The 17,830-nt window shown below is 42.4% G+C and overlaps 2 protein-coding genes across 2 annotated transcripts; both read right to left on the bottom strand.

Annotated features, from left to right (window-relative positions):
- Positions 1-1,175: 1,175 nt before the first annotated feature.
- Positions 1,176-4,227, bottom strand: LOC115159562 (exosome complex component RRP4). The gene is made up of 9 exons (XM_029709418.1): positions 4,067-4,227; positions 3,363-3,464; positions 3,131-3,176; positions 2,936-3,025; positions 2,692-2,757; positions 2,409-2,477; positions 2,128-2,304; positions 1,761-1,889; positions 1,176-1,563 (listed from the first exon to the last, which is right to left on the bottom strand). Exons 1-9 carry the CDS (start codon positions 4,192-4,194, stop codon positions 1,483-1,485), a joined length of 888 nt encoding a protein of 295 aa, XP_029565278.1. The 5' UTR covers positions 4,195-4,227; the 3' UTR covers positions 1,176-1,482.
- A 6,103-nt stretch (positions 4,228-10,330) lies between these two features.
- Positions 10,331-14,675, bottom strand: LOC115160224 (PR domain zinc finger protein 12-like). The gene is made up of 5 exons (XM_029710612.1): positions 14,382-14,675; positions 11,801-11,991; positions 11,429-11,584; positions 11,036-11,147; positions 10,331-10,777 (listed from the first exon to the last, which is right to left on the bottom strand). The coding sequence occupies exons 1-5, from the start codon at positions 14,599-14,601 to the stop codon at positions 10,341-10,343; spliced, it is 1,116 nt and encodes a 371-aa protein (XP_029566472.1). The 5' UTR covers positions 14,602-14,675; the 3' UTR covers positions 10,331-10,340.
- Positions 14,676-17,830: the final 3,155 nt, after the last annotated feature.

The raw sequence follows: 17,830 nt of genomic DNA, 5'->3' as shown, positions 1-17,830 counted from the left end.
AGTTGATTTTATGAGCCAAAACGTAAAGAGGAAGGCTTTGCAAGCTGGTATGCATTTTCCTTCCCTATTTTGTATTTACTGACTTTTCAACTCATCTTTGGAAAGTAGGAGTAAACAAAACATAAAAAGAATTAGGTGAGGAAAAACACTATTTTTTTATGGACATTGGGAGGCTGTCTAAGATTCCTCCACAAGGATCTCTCATTACATGTGCCCTTGAAGTAAAATAATCTAATTGGGAAACCTCTAAATAAAAACGCACTACTTACAAGCATGATAAGAGCAAGGTTTCACACACTGATAGCTTGAGGCATTAGTATTTATTTCTCAAAAGAGTAGTTATTCATACAAAAACACATTCTCAACAGTCCTCTACTACAGTTCTCTAAAAAACAACAAAGAAATGAGGAACAGCTGGGTCCTTGGTTGTAGAATGCAGGAACATTTTAATTCAGTAATCAATTACCATCCCTCTCCAATATAGGTGTCTATTGAGAAACATAGCTATAGTTTATATACTTAACAAAAATATAAGCAACTTAAGTTATTACTGAATTACAGTTCATATAAGGAAATATGTAAATTGAAAAAGATTAGATTAGGGCGTAATCTATAGATTTCACGACTATGCAGGGGTGCTGCCATGGATGGGCCTTGGAAAGCATAGGCTCACACACTTGGCAGCCAGGCACACCCACTGGGGAGCCAGGCCCAGCCAATCAGAATAAGTTTCTTTACGACAAATAGAAATACTCCTCACCACGCCCCCTCAGACGATCCCACAGGTGAAGAAGCCAGATGTGGAGGTCCTGGGCTGGCGTGGTTACATGTTCTCTAAATTCTCTAAAACGACACTGGGGGCAGCTTATGGTAGAAAAATTAACATTAAATTATCTGGTAAGAGCTCTGGTAGACATTCCTTCAGTCAGCATGCCAATTGCATGCTCTCTCTAAACTTGAGACATCTGTAGCATTGTGTTGTGTGACAAAACTGCACATTTTAAAGTGGCCTTTTATTGTCCCCAGCACAAGGTGCACCTGTGTAATGATCATGCTGTTTAATCAGCTTCTTGATATGCCACAGCTGTCAGGTGGATGGGTTATCTTGGCAAAGGAGAGATGCTCACTAACAGGGATGTGAATAAATCTGTGTGCACAAATTGAGAGAAATAAGCTTTTTGTGTGTATGGTAAATTTCTGTGATTTATTTCATTTCATTTCAGCTCATGAAACATGGGACCAACACTTGTTGCGTTTATATTTTTGGCTTCATAAACTAAACAGCAGAGAAACACATTTCCTGATGAAGCCAGAAGATTGTATCAAAAAGGGGATATACAGGTCACGGTATCTTCTGGTTGAGAGAAGTTCAGACATTGGGTTTAGGTTCAGTCTCCAATGTGGTTTAGGCCTTGATGCCTAAACTTGGAATGCAGGGAACACAAACCTTCCATTATGTTAAGGAAGGTTGCATCTGGTACTCTAACCCTCCAGTTCGACAAGTTTCTGACGCGTCATCATCACAATCTCCTCCATCACCTCTGGTTTTAAGATATCCTTGATCTAGAAAGAGAGAGAAACCTGTAAGTCCATATGCTTTGTAAACTCTGAAGTCTGATGAAATTAGCTAAAAATGCAACATCATTAGGAAATGGCTTGCGTTCAGTCCCTTTTGAAAGAATGATCTAATTGAATGAATGGAAAGGTTTGCTTCCCACAGATCGTCTTTCCATTACCTAGATCAGTATAGACAGTGTTACCTGGTGTGGGAGTGATGACTCGTAACAGTAGAGCACACTGGTGTCGTACAGAAGCACCTTGTGTGCCCCCAAGGCCAGCAAGCAGTTCCTCAACCGTGAGATCACCTCCCGATCTGAGAGAGAGACAGGCTAAGAGGGCAAGGCGGGGAGAGAGGGAGAGGTTACAGTGAGGTGAAAAAGGGGAACAGCATGGTGAAAAAGGGAAACAGAAGGGTCAGTGTAGATAATGTAACAATCTAGTAAAGGTAAAACTGTTATGTCCTGTTGAAAGATACAATGAAGTGCTACTAAAATGTGTGTGTATCTACATAGAGGTTGGATCCATTGTATTCCCGCTCAAAGCTGTGTAGCCCCAGGCAGCTCTTACCTCCAGACTGGTGTAGTATCCTCCAGCCTCCTCATCCTGATGTCCTGGGGTGGGGTACAGCCACACAAAGCCATTGTTGCCCAGGATGATGGAGGCCCCACAAGGCAGGTTGTGGAAGTGGGTTTTCTGTCTCTTGATCAGAGAGGGAGATAGCTGCACAAGAACTCCTTGCCCCAACTGATGTGATGTAGGTGCAAAGGTATAAGATATGAGGAAAATGGTTTACATTTTCAATCACTTAAAAAAGGGTATTTACACAGAAAAAAATTTAATAATCGTACCTTTCCATACTTTAAACTGCGGGTGTGAAGCGAGAGCGCTCCATCTGAGAAAACAGACTGTACCTCTGCCTGAGAGTAAACTTGGTCAAGGAGAATTTTGACCATAGTCACATACAAAATATAATGCATAATCAATGTGAGTATGACACTTGCTACTAGTAGATGGTAGAGCCAAAGAAAGGAATCTAAACATAACACAAATTCCATGTAGAGTAGGCTGGAAGGTAGGATGGACATTATAAAGGCAGAAGGGCCCAGGTTGGTGATAAGTGTCAGAGGATACACTGATGAGGTCCCCCTCCTGAAGGTAGTCTCTCATGGTGAGCTCATCTTCTGCTGACCGTCTCCTCTAAGAAGGACAGATATAGAAAGTTTGATTGATGGTAAGACCAAGAAAGAGTACGTTAACAAATATCCAAAGAAGTTTCACCAACAGTGTCAGTACTACTTGGTTGCTAAGAGGAACAAGCACACATTACCCAACCACACTTCCTAATTCCCAGATATATGCTGTCCATTCCACTCACCAGCTCTCCTCCGGGCAGATTGACAGAGGACAGCAGCAACACAGAGTCTAGTCTGGAGTTGGTCTCCACCTTCCAGCGCTTCTGCTGCACCTACAAAACGGCAGACAAACACTAAGCTCCAACCAGGAGAAGCACAATCACCCCAGGGTACTATTAGCTTTACTGACTGGGTCACCACCTCAAACAGAAACATACCTCTGTGACCCTCCCAACCACCACATCTCCAACCTCCCCGTTGAACCTGGGAATAAGAACAGATAAAGATGGCACAAGTGATAAAAAGTGATTTTGTTTTTTACAGACAAACAGACTGTGATACAATAAAAGCATATGCTGCGCAATGGAAAAGTTGTATTAAAACTGAGTCAGTAGCTAACCAGTGTGGTAAATCTAAGCCTAGGATTACAGACATTACTGTGGCACTTACCTGGTCTTGAGCGGCCGTACACAGATGAGCTTGTTCACTCTCTCCACCTCTCCTGCCACAGAGGCTGTTAGTTTTTCTTCATCCATGTAAGTCCCATGACCCCTAGAATGAAAAGCATCTATGGTCTAGTCACGACTCACTATATACCCACTTTCAATGTCATGTATGCACGTAAATTAGTGCCTGTCAACATCATTGAAATTAACTTGGTATAAGTTCTATGATTAATTTAAGAGAAACTTGAAATTGTGCAGCAAATATTAACAATAATCAAGTAAATAGGTAAGCCTAGCCTTAGCTACTCTACGAGTGACACTTGCAGAATATTACACTAAATATACAAAAGTATGTGGACACCCTTTAAATTATTGTATTCAGCCATTTCAGCCACACCTGTTGTTGACAGGGGCTGTTTCATGATTTTGGAATGAGATGTTCGACGAGCAGGTGTCCACATACTTTTGGTCATGTAGTGTATTTATGCACTAACAAGTGAGACCTGACATATCTAGTCAATATCAATACCTTCCTAGCTATATAGCTAGCTACCTATCTAAAGCAAAAAGGTAATAAACAAGACGTCGATTAATATTGATTTACAGTAAAGAGATAAAACTCATACTCAAAATTGTATTAGATGAGAGCAGCATGTTGACAGACTGTTTACTTGTTCTCGTGATGTTCATACAAGCTTGTAGACATACCTCATAAACCCTGTATCTGATGTGATCACATCACCGGGAACAACTAGATCTTTTCCATCCAAAGCAGACAGAGATGATGATAACGATACTTGTTTCCGAATAGTTGGCAATCTCATATCCGCAGCCATGCTTTCTGTCTTCTGTTCTGTTAACTCAAACGGCGCTTGTGAATGACGTCATCGGATATTTGCAGAATTTACCACTCATTGGAATTTACCTATGCGGATTTCCACAAAATCTAAATAATGTCTCTGGACATTCATTCATTTTATAATTTATTTCACAATATTTCAAACTGCTTTTCAAAAAACATTGTTTACGTAAGGATGCTGGAGATGATGTTTAGTTTCTTGCGCCATCAGGTGAACTTGAAGCAGTACTTCAACCCACCTACAGCATTTTTCATTATTATTAGGTGTAAAAAGGGCAATAAATAAACAAACACAAAATCAGATATTAAAACAATAAATGTATTATTTGTATGTATTCTTCCAAACCAATGTTAACCCCAGTCACTGTCATTGATGACTATCCCCATAAACTAGAATCACATTCTAGTTCTGTGGAATAGCCTCCCACTGGGCACAGACGTCATTTCAAATGTAGTCTTAATTTACGTTTGGTTAAGTTAACAAACGTGACTTCAACGTGAAATCAACAATAACAACGTTATTCTCCAACGTCAAACGACATCAGGAATTATAGCGCCATCTGACGACAGCAGGGCTTGGTTAAAAGTTGGGTGAAAAAATAGGAAATTCCTTTAAATTTATGACTTTTGCAAATCCCAATCAGTTTTCCACATTGATTCAACGTCATCACAGTGATTAATATTGTTTTTTTATTACGTGGACAACCTTGATTCAACCAGATGTTGGGAAGTGGGCTTTAGCTACATCATAATTAAAATCCCCCTGGAAACAGAACCAAACATGCTTATTTTTCAGCAGACACACATTTACATTCACAACACAATTTTGCTAAGTAGGCTTAAGTCGTGTAAAATGAATTCCAATGTCTTCAAACCAAAAACTCTGTCAGAGAGAGTAGTGTATGAAGGCCACCTGGAAGCCAAGGTGGTGTTAAAACTCAAAACACGCTGGCAACGTCTGTTTGAGACAGGTAAGTGTCAGAGTGATCAGTAAGACATTTTTGAATGAAAAGGAATATAAAAGGTAAAACATGTTTTGGTTTGTTAATTATATGTTTGTCTGCCATTCATTAACAGGTCAGACAGCATCTCCAACCTGGCCTACTAGTCCTGATGGAGTCTCTGGAGCAGTAGTGTAGCCAGCAATTCGTTGGTGGGTGGGCCTACAGAAATTTGAGCCAACTTCCTGCAAATGTACACATTTTGCCTTCGTGCAAAGAGAACAATTTGCAGTTTTATAGCTAATCTCATGCAATTCTACACATTTTGCAATGAGGCTGAGAGAAGATTTTTCCAACACAGCTGCTCTGGAGTCTCTGTCCTCCCTGAGGCTTCTGTCTCCAGCACCTCTGTCACTGCTACACTGGACCCAATGCCTCAGCATGGCTCCAGTATGGGGAACACCCCAGATAAATCTTGTATTTTTGTTATGTTGTCATTTCGTTGGAATATTCTGTCTGTATTATTTGTACTTATCTTGTGGATTTCAGTATTGCTGTTAGGTGTGATCATATTGTGCCTCTCTCTGCACTGTCTAACAGTTTCTTCCTCTTGATGGAATTTGGCTCTAGCTGCAGTTGGGAGCTCTGGAGTCTGGAGACCCAGGGAGAGTCCTGGGCCCGTATCCACAAAGCATCTCAGAGTAGGAGTGCTGATCTTGGATCAGTTTAGCCTTTTAAATCATAATGAATAACATTATATAGAGAGGTGGAGACCTGATCCTAGGTCAGCACTCCTACTCTGAGACGCTTTGAGAACTGAGCCCAGGCCGAGAGCTCTTGTTCAGGCCAGTGCCATCCACTCCAGGACATTCCAAAGCCACAAGGCCTCTAGGCCTTATCTCATTGAAGAGGGACTAAGGCTTCAGTGTACCTCCAGACGGAATCACTCAGGTAAGAATACACATTTTGATATGTACAGTACCAGTCCAAAGTTTGGACACACCTACTCATTCAAGGGTTTTTCTTTATTTTTACTATTTTCTACATTGTAGAAACATCAAAACTATGAAATAACACATATGGAATCATGTAGTAACCAAAAAAGTGTTAAAGAAATCAAAATATATTTGAGATTTGTGATACTTCAGAGTAGCCCACCTTTGCCTTGATGACAGCTTCATGAAGTAGTCACCTGGAATGCATTTCAATTAACAGGTGTGCCTTGTTAAAAGTTCATTTGTGGAATTTCTTTCCTTCTTAATGTGTTTGAGCCAATCAGTTGTGTTGTGACAAGGTAGGGATGATATACAGAAGATAGCCCTATTTGGTAAAAGACCAAGTCCATATTATTGCATGAACAGCTCAAATAAGCAGAGTGAAACGACAGTCAATCATTACTTTAAGACATGAAGGTCAGTCAATGAGGAAAATGTCAAGAACTTTGAAAGTTTCTTCAAGTACAGTCGCAAAAATTTGCTGGTGACACTGTCAGTGATTTATTTAGAATTCAAGGCACACTTAACCAGCATGGCTACCACAGCATTCTGCAGTGACACGTCATTCCATCTGGCTTGCGCTTAGTGGGACAGTCGTTTGTTTTACAACAGGACAATGACCCAACACACCTCCAGGCTGTGTAAGGGCTATTTGACTAAGAAGGAGAGTGATGGAGTGCTGCATCAGATGACCTGGCCTCCACAATCACCCGACCTCAACCCAATTGAGATGGTTTGGGATGAGTTGGACCACAGAGTGAAGGAAAAGCAGCCAACAAGTGCTCAGCAACCTTCAAGACTGTTAGAAAAGCATTCCAGGTGAAGCTGGTTGAGAGAATGACAAGAATGTGCAAAGCTGTCATCAAGGCAAATGGTGGCTACTTTGAAGAATCTAAAATATACCTTGATTTGTTTAACACTTTTTTGGTTACTTCATGATTCCATATGTGTTGTTTCATAGTTTTGATGTCTTCACTATTATTCTACAATGTAGAAAACAGTAAAAATAAAGAAAAACCCTGGAATGAGTAGGTGTGTCCAAACTTTTGACTGGTACTGTATGTAGAGCATAAAATGTGGTTAACATCTTCTGTGTGGACATTGCTTTTCAACTGATGTCTGTTACCTTCAGGGTCTGAACCATTCAAATTCGAGTTGGATGGCAGTGGTAAGATGTTTCACATCCGGGGGCCAGCTACCTACATGAAGACATTCGCCCCCATTTCAGGGCCGCCAGGAGGATGGTGCTGAGATGTGCCGGTGTGGCCACTGCTGGATGTGGCTCCCCACAATTGCCTCCCTCAAGATGCACCTCATCCACAGTCCATGCAGCCTCCACTACAGGTTCCTCCAACATGTGAACAGGGAAATCACAATTAACGTTGCCCAGGTAGAGAATGAGGTCTTAATCCCCCCTCACCAGGGACTCAACACTGCCAGGGAGTCAACACACACACCTGTCCACAGGGAGTCCCTGCCTCTCGCAGGAGACCCAGGGAGGAAGATAAAAATCACTGCCTCGCTAAGAGGTGCTTGGAGGAGTGGGAAGGAGCTACTGTCCTCCCAAATAAATATTATTATTGCTTCATTATACGCTGTATATACAAAAGTATGTGGACACCCCATTAAATTAGTGGATTCAACTATTTCAGCAGCACCAGCACACCGCCATGCAATCTCCATAGACAAACATTGGCAGTAGAATGGCCTTACTGGAGAGCTCAGTGACTTTCAACGTGGCACTGTTATAGGATGCCACCTTTCCAACAAGTCAGTTCATAAAATTTCTGCCCTGCTACAGCTGCCCCGGTCAACTGTAAGTGCTGTTATTGTGAAGTGGAAACGTCTAGAAGCAACAACGGCTCAGACGCAAAGTGGTAGGCCACACAAGCTCACAGAACGGGACTGCCGAGTGCTGAACCGTGTAAAGCGTAAAAATCATCGGTTGCAACACTCACTCCCGAGTTCCAAACTGCCTCTGGAAGAATCGTCAGCACAAGAAATGTTCGCCAGGAGATCAATGAAATTAGTTTCCATGGCCGAGCAGCCACACACAAGCCTAAGATCACCATGCGCAATGCCAAGCGTCGGCTGGAGTGGTGTAAAGCGCAATGCCATTGGACTCTGGGGCAGTGGAAACGCGTTCTCTGCAGTGATGAATCACGCTTTACCATCTGGCAGTCCGACAGACAAATCTGTGTCTGGCGGATGCCAGGAGAACGTTACCTGCCCAAATGCATAGTACCAACTGTAAAGTTTGGTGGAGGAGGAATAATTGTCTGGGGCTGTTTTTCATAGTTCCGGCTAGGCCTCGTAGTTCAAGTGAAGGGAAATCTTAATGCTACAGCATACAATGACATTCTAGTCAATTCTGTGCTTCCAACTTTGAAGCAACAGTTTGGGGAAGACCCTTTCCTATTTCAATCAATCAATCAAATATTTTTCTAAATCCCTTTTTACATCAGCCGATGTCACAAAGTGCTATACAGAAACCCAGCCTAAAACCCCAAAATAGCAAGCAATGCAGATGTAGAAGCACGGTAGCTAGGAAAAACTCCTTAGAAAGGCAGAAACCTAGGAAGAACCCTAGAGAGGAACCAGGCTCTGAGGGGTGGCCAGTCCTCTTCTGGCTGTGTCGGGTGGAGATTGTAACGGCACATGGCCAAGATGTTCAAACGTTCATAGATGACCAGCAGGGTCAAATAATAATAGTCACAGTGGTTGTAGAGGGTGCAAAAGGTCAGCTTTTCATAGCCGAGCATTCAGAATTTGAGACAACAGGTGCGGTAGAGCGAGAGAGTCGAAAACCGCATGACAATGCCCCTGTGCACAAAGTGAGGTCCATACTGAAATGGTTTGTCAAGATCAGTGTGGAAGAACTTGACTGGCTTGCACAGAGTCCTGACCTCAACCCCATCAAACACCTTTGGGATGAATTGGAACGCCAACTGCGAGCCAGGCCTAATTGCCCAACATCACTAATGTGGCTGAATGGAAGCAAGTCCCCTCAGCAATGTTCCAATATCTAGTGGAAAGCCTTCACAGAAGAGTGGTGGCTGTTATAGCAGCAAGGGGGGACCAACTTCATATTCATGCCCATGATTTTGGAATGAGATGTTCGACAAGCAGGTGTCCACATACTTTTGGTCATGTAGTGTATCTGCTTGTGTGCTTTTAATGTTTGTTTATTGCTTCCTTCACAGCTAATAAACATTCCCAACATGCTAGGAGGCTTCATAGTAGGCTATCAACTGGTCAAAAGTAAAGACCACAGACTTGTTAATATCATTATTTATTTAGAATATAAGGAAAGCGCATATGTATTTACATTCACATACAGTTCAGAATTACACAATGCTTTACATGAATATACAGAAATAAAGTGTCTATTACACAGTGTCAAATGTTGATAAGGCTGAAATGAATGTACACTGCTGCTCTCCAATTTCTACATACTGTATATTTCATTTGACTTCTCCTTTGTTACTTTACTATGCAAGCAACCTTCTCCCTGAGATGGTGGGGCTTAGATGACAGGATGTAAAGTTGAATTCATGACAGAACCACCCAAAAACTTAATCTGTTATGGTAAAACATAATTATCTGAAATACGGAGTACTTGTCTTTACCAATTGAATTACTGACTAGAATAGCAAACTATTTCCTTTGGTCTCCTGCGTCCTTGCAATACTGTTTTGAGTATACAAACAAAGATAAACGGACAGTTACTCTCAAAATACTCTTGAGACCAACATTCAGTCCTTTGTGCAGGCACTAGTAGAACAGTTGACTCTACTAACATTTGACCCTCTACATGAGACCTTTTTTGTGAGAATTACAAACATAATATCCAGAAAAATCTAAGGAGACTAGATTGTAAATAAGGCAACCAGTAAAAAGTATTTAAGAATGTCTGTACCATCAGCTCAACCCACCAGGCATACTCTCTGGCCCAACACAAAGTTATTGCAATGCCTGCCACACGAGCAAACAGTGACTGCCCATCCTCTGAGAGAGAGAGAGAGAAAGAGACAGAGAGAGAGAGAGACAGAGAGAGAAAGAGAGAGACAGAGAGAGAGAGAGAGAGACAGAGAGAGAGAGAGAGAGAGAGAGAGCAACCTGCGCCCCAGGTGTGCATGGGTAAAGTGTAGTTTGCATTAGCAAGTGTCTCTCTCTCCTCTCTGCTATCATAGCACCATGGTGGGGATATGGTGAACCAGGGGGACCTGGTGTTGGGACAGGCTGTTGATCGGTGGGGGAGGAGGTGAGACTTGAGAGGCAGTGTCTGCGCCCGCCGCCCCTGGTCTGTGCCTGGCACTCTTCTGGTGTGCCCGCAGCCCTGCCAGTTGGGAGTAGGCGCTCTGGCACACGTGGCACTTGTAGGGGCGCTCTCCGGTGTGCAGTCGCACGTGGTTGCGCAAGGTGGATGACTGGCTGAAGCGGCGGTTGCAGAAGCGGCAGACGAACGGCTTGTCCAGGGTGTGGATGCGCATGTGGGAGCGCAGGTTGCTACGAGAGTTGAAGCCCCGGTGGCAGATGACGCAGCGCATACGGCTGGTCACAGACGAGGAAGAAGAGGAGGAGGGGGAGCAAGATGAAGAGCCGTCACAGGAGTGAGAGTCCTCTGTCAGGGGAAAGGAGAAGCAGAGGGACTGAGTTGTTTGATTCACAAACTAATGTCACTGACGTTTCTAATGTTGAATTTAACATGGGATAAAATCAGCGTATTTTCAGTACTTTGCAATAAATAAGAGTGATGTAAATCTGTTGTCTGCAGCAGAGCCCATAAACACTGGCCCCACAGATCTGGTTTTCTAAATACAGTTTATCCACACACACACACCCCCCCCCCCCCCCGTAGCCTGAGGGGCAAGGGTCTCACCATTCCGGCTCTTTCTCTGATGCTCCTCAGTACCGGGAACGCCGGGAATACCAAGGAAGGTGTTGTGGGAGTTTCCATACCACACCAGCAGCTCCTGGTCTGGAGGGATAGTCTGTAGAGAGCAGGAGAAGGAAAATGTTCAAAACGAAAAGGAGTACCGGGAACGCCAGAAGGTTGCGCTGTTCAGCAGATGACAATAGGTTGCCCTTACTTCTATATGGGCAAGGGGAAATTCAATTACAGTCAGTCCATAGATTTGACACCAACAAAGAAGGCCTACAAACGAATGGGCTTAACTGCAGAACTTGTCATTATTTCAGCCACAACATAAAACGCTGACATGTCAGAGGCTTCAGGTCAGTTTGGAGTGACAGTATGTGGCTTGGTTCTCACCTCTGCAGCTCTGTAGAAGATGCTGCTGCCGATCTGCACCACCTCCAGGTTCTGCTCCTGTTCGTTGCGGGCACACTTGATATAGGTCATCCAGCTGCGATGGTCCTCCTGGCTGGCATCGATGAAGTAGCGCACCGTGCCGTCCCCGTTGAACACCTATAAGAACAACAGCAAGATCTTAAGAGTCTGGTACAATGTTTACATATAGCTTCTTGTACATACAGCTTGTGAACAAGACAGATTATGCCACCTTTAAACCTGTGCTTCCCCCACAAAAACATGGCATACACAGAGATGCATTGTTGTCTTGCTTCCATTATTCCCTAATTGTGAAAGCAGATCAGACCCTATAGCTGCCCAGCTGATTCTCACCTCCCACATGAGGTTGTTGTTCTTGAGCAGGTCTACGTGCTCAGGGGAGATGACCCTGCCAGTGAACGGACCCATCTCTGTGCCCGCCTTGATCCAGGTCTTGGAGAAAATGCCCAGGCCCTCGCCAGGTATAGAGCTCTGGGCAATGATCACCTCACTGGGAAGCACCAGGCTGGAGAGCTTCTGGACCTCTGCAGGGAAGAGAAAAATAGGTTATTTTACTGCTGTGTACAATCCATCCAAGCTGTGAATTTCATCAATCCATCCATGCATGAAAGAGAAATGTATGAAATAGTACCCAAGCTAAATAATTTGCCTAAAAGACATTGAGGATAGGAGTGGTTTAAGTCAGACATTGTGCATTAGTGCTAATATTATTGCATGTCCTTTAAATAAAGGCCAAAAAGGAAAATGGTTGATATTCATAATACATATATTTCGAATAAAAGATTCACCAAATATGATGCTTTGATAACCTTTTGATTAAACTTTATGAATTGTAAAATCTTAAACGGGGGTGGTCTTAAATAATGTTTATGCTCCTCATGAATTAGGTGTTTAACATTTTGTAATTGCCAACACAGCAAATAGATTGCATCTTATTTTGGTCATGAAATAGTAAGCAACTTCTTATCCACCGTTTAATTCGATTAAATGGATTAATTGAACGTTTGTTGAAAAGAATAAAAAAACTCGGAAAGCATTTTTATTCTCATTCAAAACGTAAAAAAATAAAACTATTTGGATTATTTAATGTCAGAATCAAAGAACATGTATTTAAAACTGCAAAAAGACGGCCTGAATAGAGGTTAAATGGTCTATTGCTCAGGGTCTAGCAATCGGTCATGCTTCAGATGCGATATTCATTATGTCCAACTGAAAGAAACGGCTAATTCCAAATTCATTATCCTTTAAGAACTTTGTAGCAATACATTTGCGCTGAATTAAATGAGGACTTGTTTAAAAGACCCAGGAATTTCTCAAACAAAAAAAATGGAAAGGCGATTAGATGGTTGACATGGTATGAATGGCAATAGATTTAGCCTTCACGGCGCATTATCTGGAGAACAGAAAGTGAAAAGTGCCGGAGCCCCATAGCTGCCAAAGGAGGGAAATAGACTGCCGGGAGATTGATGAATGTCGGATAAAATCCGGGACATCAACGAAAGGGAACCTTTCTCTCCCCTCGGTTTAAGTGGAAACTTTCTCAGGTCAAGCACAAAGTTAACCAAATGAATTGAATACCCTTCGTCTTTCAGTCAGCAACAGTTACACGCCTAACAAGCTTCTAAATGTAAGGTCTCAAAGCGCTAAATTAGTTAATGCGTTAAATGGGTGGAAATAAAAGGGCCAATGAAGGAAAATACAGGAGAACAATAATGAGAAAGTCACAGAGACCTTGGGAAGAAAAGAGGACTGAACGTTCCCACTTTTTTGGTTCACTCTCAACGACATGCATGATGAGACCTGACTAATGTTATTTTGCTGAATACATTTTAACTAAAGGCCTATCTTAACACTTTTTAGTCAATTATTGTCAAGAGGGTCCTTTTCTTGCCATAGGCTAACAACAGACAGAAGTTGTGAAATAAAAAATAAATCTAGGCTATTTTTCTTTTAGATAAGACTCGCGAGGGCAGCTCCCGCTCAGCCCAGTCCAAGTTCTTCTCTGTCCTGGCACCCCAACGCTTCCCCCTGAAGCTAGGACAGCAGAGTCCCTGCCCATCTTCCCCCTGAAGCTAGGACAGCAGAGTCCCTGCCCATCTTCCCCCTGAAGCTAGGACAGCAGAGTCCCTGCCCATCTTCCCCCTGAAGCTAGGACAGCAGAGTCCCTGCCCATCTTCCCCCTGAAGCTAGGACAGCAGAGTCCCTGCCCATCTTCCCCCTGAAGCTAGGACAGCAGAGTCCCTGCCCATCTTCCCCCTGAAGCTAGGACAGCAGAGTCCCTGCACAACTTCCCCCTGAAGCTAGGACAGCAGAGTCCCTGCCCATCTTCCGGAAGCACCTGAAACCCTACCTCTTCAAATGGTATCTTAAGTAATCCCCACCCCCAATAAATACAAATAAAATAAAAACTTCCCTGAACCAACATTTGCACTTGACCCGAGAGAGATCGTAAAGCAGATAATTTATGCATAGTTATTAATGGACTTCTTTGATTCATGAAAAACTTCACTATTCTTTGTGAAGATGTATAGCCTTTTGGCAGACTAAGTGTATGCAAACACTAAGTGTATGCAAACACCCCCTACCTTCTAGCTATGACTTTGCTTATAGCTTCTTTATTGAGGACAAGTGTAGGCCTATTTACTATGCCTGTGATATGTGGTTGTCCCACCTAGCTACTGTTATGATGAATGTAAGTCGCTCTGTATAAGAACGTCTGCTAAATTACAAAAACGTAAATGTTGTTGTCAAATAAAACGTACAATTTCAAAGTTCATTATTTGTCACAATTTGGTATTATTACTACAAAAACAAATGTCCAAATATTAGGATGTTAAACATTGCAACAGGCCTGGGCTCTTGGCTGGTTGCCCGTGTAGAAATTATTGGAAGAATTCCAAAAGGGGCAACTTACCTCCGACGAAGGACTGCGCGAGGACCTCCGCTGTGAAGGCTGTCTTGGGACTGATGCTACTCTGCTTGTCCTCCATCAGATGCTCCCCGATCACATTTCTCCACCGTCCATACAGGAAACTGTGTAGAATGTCTGAGGTGATAATATCAGAGAAGGACCGACTCTGACATTTAAATCCAGACTTCAGGGCTAAAGCCTCTGCGGGTAATACGGAGCCCATCTCGCAAACTACTGAAACCCGTGTGAGATATGAAAACCTCTAAATGTAAAGTTGATGTTCCCTCCGGTGAGACGGCTGGTTGGAAGATGTTCCGTCCTTTCGCAGGGAGGGTCCTCTTTATACAGGAGGCTGTGTGGCTGGTCTGAACCCTCTCTGATTAGCTATTAATGACACTCCCCTTATGGTATAGACCATCTCCAGCAGAAGAAAAGCCGCCTCTATTAGGCGGTCCTCCCCTTTCAGAGAGAGAGAGAGAAAGAGCGAGACGGAGGTTGTGTGTGTGTGTGTGTGTGTGTAAGAGAGAGAGAGAGAGAGAAAAGAGAGAGAATTGAATTGAATGAGTGAGTAAGTGAAATGGAGAGACGGACAAGTAGCCAAGGCTACTCAGCAATATTAATGGTTTATCTCTTAACTGCACACATGCACGTTTTTGTGCGCATCCGATGGTAAATAGGCCTAAACGAACAAAAATCAATTAGGGGAGTATCACACATTTTGTTTAAGTCACTGACAATTATTCAACACCCTTCACACACCAACCAGATACGATTTTTCTTCGTTAAAGATGTCCAACACTGCCTTCCATGAAACTCATTCCAAAAAAACGACCTCGTCGCCAGTTTAGCACTAGATTTAGTCGAATATACAAATCGACATATAAAATCAACATTGCTACGTTACTTAGGGCCTATTAATACAACTGAAATGTGTTTAACATATCATCATCTAGAGCAAATGTCTCCTATAAAATACGGCTAAACATGTCAAAATCATGTTTTAATATTCCATTCAAATGGCCTACAGCACAATTCAGGGTTTGAGTCCCACGTTAATTTAACAGAATGAAAACGCTGTCAACTTTAAACTGGTTCAACAATTAGTTTAAACGTTTGTCTGTCATCAAAATTAGGTCATCGGGTCTGGGAGTTGCTTAAACGTTCTTTCTCATGCATTCTGTATTCATGTGGTCGGCAATAAACAATTTCTTCCAGGGAGTTGTAGTGCGGGAATAACAGAATAGAAACAAGCTTAACGTGCTTTACTGCATTGTCCCAATGCAAAGCTGGTTCACTTCTCTATCCCTTGTTGAAGTAAGCGGTTAAATATTCATGGTTGTTCATAGGCCTTCAGTATATTGTGACAGCATTTAGATGAGTATATACAGCCCCTTTCTTCTCAATAGCCACAGTTCTCTCTGTTTTTTCCTCTATTTTTCAGCCTTGATGGACTGGGGGTAAATTAGCAGTTTTCCTTCTCTTCCAGCAGAGAACATCTTTATTCCGTCGCCGGCTCGCGGGTTTCCTATTCAGTTCCTCTCCAAGTAATGTCAGGGGGCTGAAAAGTGCTGCAAATCAATCGTTCATGGTGTTTTGAGGACAGTTTGACACCCATGCACTCCGCCTTTCTTCCCAACAACTATAAGGGGATGGTATGAAAAGCTGGGCAAGTTTGGCTCTGGCGAATGTGGACTCGAATGGAAAATATATGGATTATAAATGGAACGGGGTGTTTTGAACGCAGAGATAGTGAAAAGGTGAGTGACCGGGCACAAAAAAAGATTGTGGAAACAGCTGCTTTTTAGGAGGGATCCCTTCCTACGTTTGTCCCTTTTCCCAAATGAAAAGTTCCCCTCTCTGAATAGGATTCGTTCTCAGATTGATTTTCATATAATGCATTTCAGCATTTATAACACTAAGGGTCTCCAGCTTGCAGGACCAGGGGGTAGTGACCGTTCTTTATAAGGAGGAATTAAGTTCATTGAAATGGGGTAACGCATGGATTCGATTATTTGCTTATCTATACATTAACCTTTTCTTTTTCTGTCTGGTAAAGCTATGGACACATCAAGAGCAGCCAGTCACCCTGCTCAACCATATTGAAAAACTATTTATGCCAGTATTTGTTCATTTCAAGTGTATGAATTAAACAATAGCCTTTATATAGGCTATATATTTCCTTCCAATATTTAGCAAACATTTTGAAGGGCGAAATATCAAAGTAGTTGTATGAAATAAAGCTCAGGATTTCAGATTTATCTTGTAAACCTACAACAACTAAATGTAAAGGTTCTTATATGCTTTTGCATAAAATGACGATATATATATTTTTTAAAACGGGATTTTTAAAAGGGTGCAATATCATTCAAATACACTATATAGGAAGGTTATTGACAATGATTCATAACGGCAGAGATGAGTTGGGCTTAAAACAGAGTAGGCCTTTTTACAATTCCATTTAAAACGACTCATTTTACTTCAATAATAAAACTATAGCTGCAGACTACATTTTTTTTTCTTACATGACATGTTACTTTAATATTTGAGTTCACTTCAACGCTTTCACCCCTGAAAAAAGACCATGCACGTAATACCCTAATTGTCTCAAGAACTGTAAATCAGCGTTTCCTGTCTTAATCATTTTTTTTACAGACATCCTCTCCTTAAAACAGACCTACATAACACAACAACCGTTACCCATGCATCCATGCTATATTACAAGCATTCAACATTACAGTGGGCTGAATAAATCATATTAAAAACACTAAGCTCTCATTAGACATTTAACCAACACAAACATTCCCAATCAGAAGACAAATTGACATGAGTTTCAACGCTGAATCAATCCTTCTACTAACTACAACCTCAAAAGAACATCAACTGAGAGGAACTGGCAGACTGGGCTCCTCCTTGGGACCATTAAAAAGAGATTAAGGTAGATATCCCAGCATGGTAGATACAGTAGAACAGCTCATCTGCAGGAAAGATGAGAGAAGTCCAGTCCCTCCCATAAGGGGTTTGTTTCCCTGGAATGGGACAGTACACCTGCTTAACGAAACTGGAGCTTGGGGGGGGGGGGGGGGGGGGGGGGGACAAAGAGGAGGAATGCAGATGTATGTGAGAGAAGGTGAGTGAGAGAATGCATGAGTGAGTGAGAGAGAGAGAGAGAGGAGACCCCCCCACACACACACCCTGCTCAGATAGGACCCTCATAGTAAAACACACGTATTGTTAAATGGCCAAACAAACTATATCAACTATAATAAAAGGCTTGCATTTTATTAAATAATTTGTCTCACTTTTGACTTACTCAGCAGTGGCGGTTCTAGACCATTTCAACTGGGGGGGCCAAGCTGGGGCCAGTTGTACTGTTAGAGGGGCCAGTTACATTAGATGTTATTGTTGTCATATCGTTTTCTTCACTGCATTCCAGGCATTAGCAGGCAAAAGAC

This window comes from Salmo trutta, chromosome 23 (assembly GCF_901001165.1).
Source record: "Salmo trutta chromosome 23, fSalTru1.1, whole genome shotgun sequence".
NCBI classification, from domain to species: Eukaryota; Metazoa; Chordata; class Actinopteri; order Salmoniformes; family Salmonidae; genus Salmo; species Salmo trutta.
Note: the sequence above shows the minus strand (reverse complement) of the source record. Positions and strands in the feature narration are given on the sequence as shown.